The sequence below is a fragment of the Tilletiopsis washingtonensis genome, assembly GCF_003144115.1.
Source record: "Tilletiopsis washingtonensis strain MCA 4186 unplaced genomic scaffold FA09scaffold_25, whole genome shotgun sequence".
In the NCBI taxonomy this organism is placed as follows: domain Eukaryota; kingdom Fungi; phylum Basidiomycota; class Exobasidiomycetes; order Entylomatales; genus Tilletiopsis; species Tilletiopsis washingtonensis.
In genome coordinates this window covers 185,215-194,445 of record NW_020312022.1, presented here as the reverse complement: position 1 = coordinate 194,445, position 9,231 = coordinate 185,215, and the positions used below count along the sequence as shown (strand labels likewise).

Genomic DNA, 9,231 nt, shown 5'->3' with positions numbered 1-9,231 from the left:
CACAGCCACGGCCGTGCTGCTGACACGGCAATGCAGACGAGCGCGATGACCCGCGCTTTGCACTTCCCGACTTCGTCACGCTGTACGTGCGCAGCGACTCGACGCCAACTCTGCGTCACTTTTGGGTCACGATCGGCTCTCGCAAGTGGCGCGACGTGCCGGACTTTGCGCTTCACTTTTCGGGCGAGCTCTATTTCGAAATGACGGGCACTCGCGCACAGTGCACCTGCAGGGCGTGCGCCAGCGCTGGCGCCGCTTGAGTTCGTGCGAGCTTGTGAGTGAGCTGCGGAAACAACGCCGCCGCAAATTGTTCACAGCATCTTGCTTCCTCAGCATCTTGCTCTCCGCCGCCCGTGCGGTGTCTGCTGCCGTCTGTTTGCGCGAGCTAATGAAAAAAAGTGCCCGGTCTGCGAGTTGGCCGCTGTGCGGTTGTCCGACGGCATGCATTGCGGCGCATGCATCGCGGCGCATCCATCGCAGCGCATGCATTGAAGTGCATGCATCGCAGCGCATGCATCGCGGCTCGCGACGTGACAAGGAGGCATCAAGCAATAGATTCAAGGAGAAGAGGGAGGGCGGGAAGATATGACGCTCAGTGAGTGAGAGCGAAGTGCGGGTGGAGAGTGTAAAGATGGTCGCAGCTGCCAGCAGCTTTCGGCAGGGGAGAAAGAAGGAGCGCGGGACGGAGAAGGAGCACGGAACGGAAGAGCGAGGCGCGGGGCGGGACGGAGAAGGAGCCGGGACGGAAGAGCGAGGCGCGAATCGAGCAGAGCCACGGGGTGTCGAGGGAAGGCGGGAGCGAGACGGGTTAAGTGTTGGGAGGGGTGGGGTTGCCAATGACTTCGGCACCTGTGCCGAACAGCGGCCTGTCGGGCATGTTTTGGCGAATGACAGGCAGGTCGCGCGGCCCTATGCAGTGCGGAGTTGAGGCCTGCACGAATGCCAGCAGAGCGAACGCCCCTGCGGGCAGCGGCCGCATGAGGCGGTAGCTGAAGATTCTGGGGTACTAGACGCCGAAGAGGGGGGGGGGGGGGTTCAGTGCGTGGGCCTGCGATCGGCGTACTGAGCTCCTTGCGGTGCTCACATGTCTCTTTCCATCGGCCTCCTTTGCCGGCACTGCGGCCCACGGTGCGTTCGGCGGGATGTCGAGGCTGACAGTGTTATCGGGCCTCTGGATGGCGCGGAATGCGCCAGTGACTGCAGCTACCGTATAGATGCCGAGAGGTGCGGAGAGACTCTGCGCGCGGTTGCCGGAGCACTTCAGCTCGTTGGCCGTGGTCTTTTCGCTCGTCTCGTAGCTGTACGGCCTATTAGCAACGGAGCGGATGCAGTCGTGCACGGAAACGCAAACGGTGCGATCGAGGCAGAGCCAGACCTTAGGGATCCTCTCGTGGGCGAGTTTGAGCACAGGCACTGGATGTGATGGAGAAGTGCACGGGAGAGTGGGGGTCAGCGCGACGCAGATCAGCGCACAAGGGGAGGACAGACAGATGAACTCGTGCATCATCTGATTCGCCGCCCGCAGCAGGGGTTCGTCGGAGCTGACGTATTCGCCCTTGATAAAGGCGCTGAGATGCGCGAGCTGCATGCCCTCGCTGCGCAGGCTGGGGTGGCCGTCAGCGCCGGCAGACAAGAGCGGCGTTCCTTTTGACTCACAACTTCATTGCACAGACGCCAAACAGAGGGATGACGGCGAGGGTGCCGAACTGCGAGACGATCCAGGCGGCGCGCCAGGAGGCCTGCTGCTGGCCGGGTCCAATATTGGCTTGCTGCAGCGTGCTCCCACGCATGCTCGCCCGACTCCCGCTGCCTGCCCGATGACGGCACCGCTCGTGTGAGCGTGCGACAGGTGCGCGCCGGAGCCGCTTCCCCGGGCCGCGCCTCTCCTCCTCTCTCCCTCTCACCTCTCCGCTCCTCTGCTGCATCCTCCGCCATGGCCGACCATCCCACGGGCATCGGCCCGCCGCCCGCGCTGCGCGATGCACCGCACGTCTTCTGGCACCTCTACGCCGGCGTCGTGACGTTCTACCAGGTCTTCCTCGAGCCGCTGCTGTGCCATCTGCGCCTCACCACGCCCGGCTTCGGCGACCCGACGTACGGGCGCGCCAGCCTGCCCATTGCGCCGCGCGAGCGCCAGCTCATCCACGACAATCCCGACGTCCACGTCGAGCGGCATCGCCTCATCCTCAAGGCCGACGCGATGCGCAGAGGCGGCAGCTGGGACCGCGAGGGCAGCCACTGGGTCGAGTACCAGGTGTGGGAGTGGGCGGGCAAGGAGATCCAGCGGCGTGAGTGGCGCCGCCGTGGCCCTCGCCTTGCGCAGACACTCAATCGCTCGTGCTGGCTCTAGACGATGCCGACATCATGCTGCTGCACGGCATCAACAACTACGGCGGGCGCGCCTGCGGCACGGGGCTGCATCTGGCACAGAGCGGCTTCCGCGTCATTGCCATCGACTTGCCCTCGTTTGGCCGCTCGACGGGCCTGCACGCCTACGTGCCCAGCATGCGTCTCAACGTCGAGGCCGCACACGCCGTGCTGTGCGATGTGGCGCGCAGAGACCGAGAGCAGGGCCGCGGCAGCCGCAAAGTGTTCCTGCAGGGCGAGAGCATGTGAGTGTCGTCGTCTGTTTATGGCCCGCCTTGCGCAGCGGGGGATGCAGAGCTGATGGCGCTGCGAACCCATCAGGGGAGGATTCACGGCACTGTACTACGCCGCCATCTACCCGCCCATCTCGCCGCCTTCCAAGGGCGGGCCCGCACGCGACGAGCCGAAACAAGAGACGGGAGACAAGCTGCTGCATGCTGGCGCAGTGGATGCTGGCTCCGACGAACGTCCTCGTCTTGCCGGCGTTGCTGTTGCGGCGCCTATGATTGCTATCAGCCCGCACTGTGAGTGTCATCGCGCGTGCTCCATCCGCCTAGGCTCTGTCTCCGGCGCGAGCGCTGACTCTGAGCATTGCGTGAACAGCACGGCCTTCGAAGCTCGTCGAGCAGATTGCACGCTTCATCATCTTCTTTGCCGGCCGCCTGCCTTTTGCAGCGGGCGTCAAGGGCAATGTCTCGGACGACATTCGCGTCGAGGAGGAGTTCCAGGCCGACAGGCACACGTACAAGGGCCACCTGCGCATCTCGACGGGCATGGCCATCCTCGCCGGCCTGGCGGAGCTGCAGGAGCTGGCACCGCGCATCACGTGCCCCCTCACTGTCCACCACGGCGCCGCGGACCGCGCGACGGACTGGCGCGGCACGCAAGCCTTGTGAGTCGAGAAGCACAGATGCGCTCTGGCGCCTGAGATGAGATCGACTGACGCTCTGTCTTCCGGCCCGCAGCTTTGATCGACTGCCGAGCCAGGACAAGCGGATAAAGATCTGGGACGGCTATGAGCACAGTGCGTGCCCTCTCCCTCGCCCTCTCTCGCAACTTCACGCCTTCTTTGCTGCAACTGCTGACCCGCTCTTTCCCGCGCGGCCCACAGTCATGATGAAAAACGTGCAGGGCATGTCTGAGGCGGACCACAAGAAGCGCATGGCCGTGCTCGACGACATCACGAACTGGTTCATCGAGCAGAGCGAGAAGGACAACGCCTGAGCTTCTCGCTCGCGCTGCGCACAACACGAGGCTTGTGTCGGGCCCGCAGTAGGGTGCGAGAGCCCACCAGCAACGAGCAAGAAAAGCGGGCGGCGCTGCCTGCCGACCTTAGCATGTGCTCAATCTATGATATCCGGATCTCGCTCGGGGCACGCTCTGCCTCTCATTGCTTCTGCTTCGGGCCGTGGCATTGCAACTTGCACTCCTAGTAGTACTGTCGATGCAGCTCCTCGAGTTTGCGTCGGTGCTGCTCGTTCTCCGCATCGCGCAGCTGTCGGCGTTCCGCCTCGTGCGGATCATGCGAGTGCTGTCTCGCACGCCGCCCCCAAGGAGCCAGAGCCACGTCCGGCGTGCGCACGAGGTGTCGCTGAGCCTGAGGGCCAAGCGTGCGCATCATCGATGCGGAGCGACGCGTCTCGGGCGTCAAGGGACGCTCGGGAGAGAGGCGCCTTGCCTCGCTTGCCTGCTCGACCAAGGCGGACGCTGCGCGAGCAGCGTGGTTGCTATGCCCGCCTGCGCTGCGCACTACCTCGCTGCGCCGCAAAGAGCGGCGCAGTGTGCGCGGCAGCAAGAGCTGCCGAAGTCGCGACGCCGACGGCGGCGCCTGGTAGAGCAGGTCGCTCGTGGGTCCTTGCTCGGTGTATGCCGAAGGCGTGCAAGCGCCGTGCGACGTGGAGATGCGCGCGGCTGACGCTTCCGTGCGCGCAATCTTGCCGTCGGCTTGCTTGCGCAGTCGGACGCCGAAGCGCAGTAGGACGAGTGGAAGCGCACATGCCAGTAAGGTCACTGCTGCGGCGATGGCCATCAGAGTGGCGTAGGACAGCTTTGCGACGGCTGAGAAGAGGGAGAAGGTCAGCATCCGCTGCTTGGCTGACGCGCTGTACGCACCCAGACTGGACAGCAGATTCGATGGCGCCGGCGCCGAGGAGGCCTACGATCAGTACACCTGCAACGGCACACACGGCCCATTGCATGCCGTGTCTGCGCGTCTCAGCCGAGCTGAGGCGCAGCGACTGCGTGCTGACCGAGGAGGCGCTCGTGTGGGACTGTCGCCGCTGGGCCGTGGCATGTCCGAAGTGCGTATATGGGTCCTCGGTCGTGTCGAGCGACGAGGGCGCGACCAACTCGATCAGGATCGTCGGCCGCGCCGGATAGTAGCACTCCGACAAGTAGCTCAGCAGCCCAAGCACCATCAGTAGAACAGCGGCGCTGAGGAGGCAGAGCGCCAGAGCGCTTGGCACCCAGCTGCTCAGGGGTGCCACGACCGCCAGCATGAATAGCGCTGGAAGACCGTCAGCGACTGGATCGAGTATGCCGCGCTCGCTCTTCTCAGCGACTCACCGAAGGCTGCCGCCGGAGCCGAGCACAGCACCGGGAACAGCAGCTGCTCAGGCAGCGGCTCGGCCGGCGCAGAGTCGATGAAGCCCTTCTCGTCGATGTGCAGAGGGCGCCGACTCGGCGCTAGCGTGCTGGGACGCGAGTAGAAGAGAGCCGCCAGGAGGCCAGCTGCAACGAGACCAATGCCACCGCTTGCCGTCAAGGCTGCCTGCGCAACGGCGAGACGCATGCCGTGCACCTCGACCCACACGGCGACGAGGCTGTTCATGGCCAGCATTAGAGCTCCGAGGAAGATGCATGCCGTGACTGCCGAGAGAGGCACGAGCCAGTGCGTGCAAAGCACGCGGTACGGCTGCAGGACGTGATGGCGCACCACCTTCCAAGGGCATGGCGGCGGCGCAGGCTCGGGCATCCAGCCGCCGCCGATGCGCTCCATCTCCGCCACGTGCTTGCGGAAGCGCAGCAGCGGCGCTGTCTCCTGAAAGGCGAGTGCGAAGGCGGGCACGAAGAGGCATGCAGCGAGCGCAGGAACCCAGTAGAGCCACATCCTGCCAAGCGCGAAGCGTCAGTGAGTCAGAGTTGCATCTCCTTGACAGCACGCGAAGACGCACCATGGGATGTAGCGCAGCACTAGCACAGCGATCCACGGACCCGCTAGCTCAGCAGCGCAAGCGCTGATCAGCAGGCTTGCCACAGCTGCCGTGCGACTCGAGCGCGTCGTGAAGGTGTCGACGAGGCAGGCAATTGACGACATGACAAAAACGCCTGCTCCGAAGCCGATGACGCCGCGCATGGCCGTGAAGGCCCATGGGTTGCGCATGAAGCCAGCGAGGACAGCTGCGATGGCAACGAGGCCCGGGGTCGACGCAATGATGCGTCGACGTCCTAGTACGGCAAGGCCAGCTCCCAAAGCCACACCGCCGCTCTCGCCCCAGAGAAAGGCGAGACGTCCAGCGAAGAATGCGGGCAGCGGCACATCGGTGCCTGCGGCGATGACAGGCAGTGACGTGGCCTGTGCACGATGTCAGCTGGCTCAAGCCGCTTCCTGGAAAGTGACTCACGAAGCTTGCATCGACAGCCTGCACGATGACGAGCCATGTGCTGAGGCATGCGACCAGCCAGCACTTGCGTGCTGCCGACCAGCGCTCAGCGAGGAAGAGGAGATCGTCCGAGCCCGTGGAGCTGGAGTCTTCAGACGAGGTGGGACTGTCCTGATCCTCGCGCTTCTCCGGACTGCGCAGCTCAGCATGGTCTGCCGAACGACGCCCAAAGTTCCTCTGATGCGCAGCATCGTTGAGCTGAGCGCGAAAGTCCTCGACAGTCATGCGCTTCTGCTGCTCTGCCAGCTGGTTTGCGCGCTCATCAAGCATGTCGTCGATGCGAGCACGCGTGACGGGTCGGCTCAGCGCGCTCTCGCCAAACGCGACCTCGCCGAGCTTGTCGACGTAGTTGTGTCCGAGGACGTTGGAGAGCGCCACGCTTGCTGCGCCCTGGTCCTCGTCCACTTTGAGCGCGTCGAGACCACCCGAAGCGACAAAGTCCTGGAATGCGCGTCGGCCGTTGGTCCCCTCACCTAGCTGCAGGTTGAGGGCGCAGTCGAAGCCCGCCCGGAAGCACTGGCGACATGCGGGCGTCGGCAGGTGACCTCGCCGCGCTTCGTGGCCGTGGCTATGTCCAGAGCGCACGGAGAAACGAGTCTGGGCCGTGCCCGGCCGGCGCGACGTTGTGCCGATGATGGGAATGAGGCGCAGGAATGACGGGCGCCGTGTGAGGTCTTTGCTGTCCACGACGTGGACCTGAGGCGGCGTAGGCCAACGTGCGATCTCGCCTCGAGCGCCTGCAACCGATGGCTCGCGCGTCTCGGGCACTGCGCTCGGCGGAGCGACGTTGCCAGTGGCCACGCCTCTCCGTGTGCCTGCTGCTGGCGCAGCGTCTTGAGTCAGGTCGACTGAGCGCCTCTTCTCGGCCACCCGGCTGCTCGAGCTGCGCTGCAGCTCCATGTGCGAAGCTTCATTCGCCAGACCAGGCGTGTCGAAAGCAGTCGTGTCTGACGCAAAGGAAGAGCGACGCAGCGATGTGGCGCTGGACAGCCGACGCGTTGGTAGACCGCGATCCGGAGCCGTCAGCGACGCTCGCGCATCGGCTGCTTCGACTTGCTCCTTGTGCTGCAACAGCAGCTGCCGGGCATGCTCGAACATTGAAGCATCAGGCCCAAAGGTGTTGCGCGAACGTGGTCCGTCCCCATCGTCTTGACGCAGCGGAGGCGTACGTGTGCCTGTCGCCGGCCGGCTGGCGGCAGGGCTCGAGATGATTGGCTCGCTCCACCGATTGCGAAGAATGGCCTCCGGACGTGGCGTGTCGGGCACGGGCGATGAGACAGGAAGAGGAAGCGGCGGACTCGCTGCTGGCGTCCGGCTGCTCGACGCTGCAGGCGCGCCACGGAGCTGCTGTGGGCGCCCGTCCGACAGCACACTTGGTCCCGGTGCTGCCCCTTTGCCACCGATCCTCACTGGCAGCGTGCCGCTCGTGGCGGCGCCCTGCGAGACGGAGAAGCGGCGCATGTTGTGGAAGTCTGTGCGGAACTGAGGCACACTCGCATTGGCCGCAGCAGGCTGCTGGAGCCGTTCTGCCACACCTGGTGCCACCTGCGGAGGCGACCCCTGCTGCGTGCGAGCGATGTGTGCAGCAGCAATGCCCTCTGCCTGCAGCACAGGCTTTCTCGTGATGTGCTGGGTCTCAGCGTCGCTTCGTTGACTCATGGCCTGTGGCGTCGAGGAAATTCTCGACGGTGCTGATGCCGGACTGGGCTTTGGACTCGGCACTTGACTCGGATGAAAGAGGTTGACAGGCACGAGGCGAATCTCCTCCGCATCACGGCGGTACGCCGACTGTGCCGCCGCCACGCTGCTAGCCGTTGGCGTCGGCGTGCTCTCGCCAGAGTCCCAGCTTGAAGCTTCACTGGCCTCGCTGGGACGCATGCCTCTGCGCGCCAGCGCCAAGCGGTCCTGCTGCCAGGAACGAGCGGCGACCTCGGCTTGGAGACGCACTGGCGCCAGACGTGTGGGCGAAGGTCGAGTGATATTCATCGGCGCTGCCATCGGCGGGACTGGCTTACGAATGATGCCGCTGCCGAAGTTGCTGATCGGCTGCTGCTGTGTAGTCTCGACTGGGCGGGATGCTGCAGCTCGTCGCTGTGCCTGTTCCAGCAGATTGCGAGCGTGCGCCTCGGCCTGCTGGGCACTCGACGCCATCGGCCCGGGCCGCGGAGAGGCAAGCTCCCACTGGAGCTGCCCGGACGAGTTGCTCGGACGCTCGGCGTGTGGATTGGGCATGCCGCCGCGAGAGGCGCTGGGAAAAGGACGCTGCATCGCGAAAGCTCCGCCTGCGCCCGTGAGGGCTGCCGACTGTCGATGACGCTCTCGTGAAGGGCCTGAAGTGTGTGCGTGCGATTGGCGCACGTCTGAGCGACTTACTCCGTCGCTGCGTTCAGGCGAGCTCGGAAAGAGCAGTCGTTGGTCAGGCAGACAAGCCTTCAGGAAAGGTGCGGGGCTGCTCTAGTCGGAGAGATCCAGCTCTCGACGCGGAGCTCAGCAATCGAGACGGCGTCGCACGGGTCGAGTAGATCTTTGACGCAGGAGCAGAAGCGGAGAAGACGTGCAGAAACGTGAAGGAGCAGAGAAGATGAGGGACGTGAGGAGCGTCAGAGCCCGGAGCTGCCGCTCTCGTCGGAAGCAAAGACGCGGAGCGTTGCACGTGTCGTGAGGAGAAGGAAGATTATGAAGAGAAGAATGAAGCCGGCGGTCGCAGAGAGGCTGCGTGATCGCCACGTCAAGGGCTTTCGTGAAGGCGAGAGGCGTGTGAAGCGACGTCGAGTCGTGAGGGCGTGAGTGCTCGTCGCAATCTCCCGCCTGCCAGAGGTGAGAGCGCGTGGGAGCGTTGCAAAGGACGTCGAAAGAGAAAGGACGTAAACAGAGAGGAAAGCGTTAGAAAGGAGGCGCAGGGGCGTCAAAAAGGAGAAGGGGAGAAAGAGAAGGCCACAGACGGAGGGGCGTCGCTCGAGCGCTCATCGCAGCGATCCTTTTGACGGAGGACGCCCTCACCGAGATCGACTCAGAGTGTTGGCGAGCTGTCTACGGCGTGCGTCAACCAGGCACCGCTAGAGATGCATCGGTTGCATCTCGGCGTGGGCCCCGAGGCCGAGGCATCGCTGACGGAGTAGAGCGCCAGCGCCGCGACAGTAGGACACTGGGCGGGGGTGGCAGTGGCGACTGCCGATGCATGCAGCAGCAGGCGCACTTCCAT

The 9,231-nt window shown here is 64.8% G+C and overlaps 5 protein-coding genes across 5 annotated transcripts in view; 3 read left to right on the top strand and 2 right to left on the bottom strand.

Annotated features, from left to right (window-relative positions):
* The window catches only part of FA09DRAFT_158210 (hypothetical protein), a 1,363-nt gene extending 888 nt beyond the window's left edge, over positions 1-475 (top strand). The window contains exons 2-3 of the mRNA XM_025739222.1: positions 37-274; positions 334-475. Of these exons, the coding sequence (XP_025595317.1) occupies positions 37-260 (224 nt within the window). The 3' untranslated portion in view covers positions 261-274; positions 334-475. The remainder of the gene's footprint in view (positions 1-36; positions 275-333) is intronic.
* A 333-nt stretch (positions 476-808) lies between these two features.
* Positions 809-1,664, bottom strand: FA09DRAFT_341507 (hypothetical protein; the record flags this gene model as incomplete). The annotated part of the gene is made up of 4 exons (XM_025744455.1): positions 809-1,006; positions 1,085-1,413; positions 1,489-1,604; positions 1,660-1,664. 4 exons carry the CDS (start codon positions 1,662-1,664, stop codon positions 809-811), a joined length of 648 nt encoding a protein of 215 aa, XP_025595316.1.
* A 219-nt stretch (positions 1,665-1,883) lies between these two features.
* FA09DRAFT_323161 (alpha/beta-hydrolase) lies at positions 1,884-3,591 on the top strand (the record flags this gene model as incomplete). The annotated part of the gene is made up of 6 exons (XM_025741078.1): positions 1,884-2,288; positions 2,351-2,612; positions 2,689-2,891; positions 2,971-3,259; positions 3,333-3,391; positions 3,479-3,591. Exons 1-6 carry the CDS (start codon positions 1,934-1,936, stop codon positions 3,589-3,591), a joined length of 1,281 nt encoding a protein of 426 aa, XP_025595315.1. The 5' UTR covers positions 1,884-1,933.
* Positions 3,226-4,793, top strand: FA09DRAFT_158138 (hypothetical protein). Its single transcript, XM_025739220.1, has 2 exons — positions 3,226-3,259; positions 3,479-4,793. Exon 2 carries the CDS (start codon positions 3,718-3,720, stop codon positions 4,744-4,746), a length of 1,029 nt encoding a protein of 342 aa, XP_025595314.1. The 5' UTR covers positions 3,226-3,259; positions 3,479-3,717; the 3' UTR covers positions 4,747-4,793.
* Positions 4,794-8,752, bottom strand: FA09DRAFT_158169 (hypothetical protein). Its single transcript, XM_025739221.1, has 3 exons — positions 5,991-8,752; positions 5,541-5,941; positions 4,794-5,477 (listed from the first exon to the last, which is right to left on the bottom strand). Exons 1-3 carry the CDS (start codon positions 8,295-8,297, stop codon positions 4,841-4,843), a joined length of 3,345 nt encoding a protein of 1,114 aa, XP_025595313.1. The 5' UTR covers positions 8,298-8,752; the 3' UTR covers positions 4,794-4,840.
* Between the last annotated feature and the right edge of the window lie 479 nt (positions 8,753-9,231).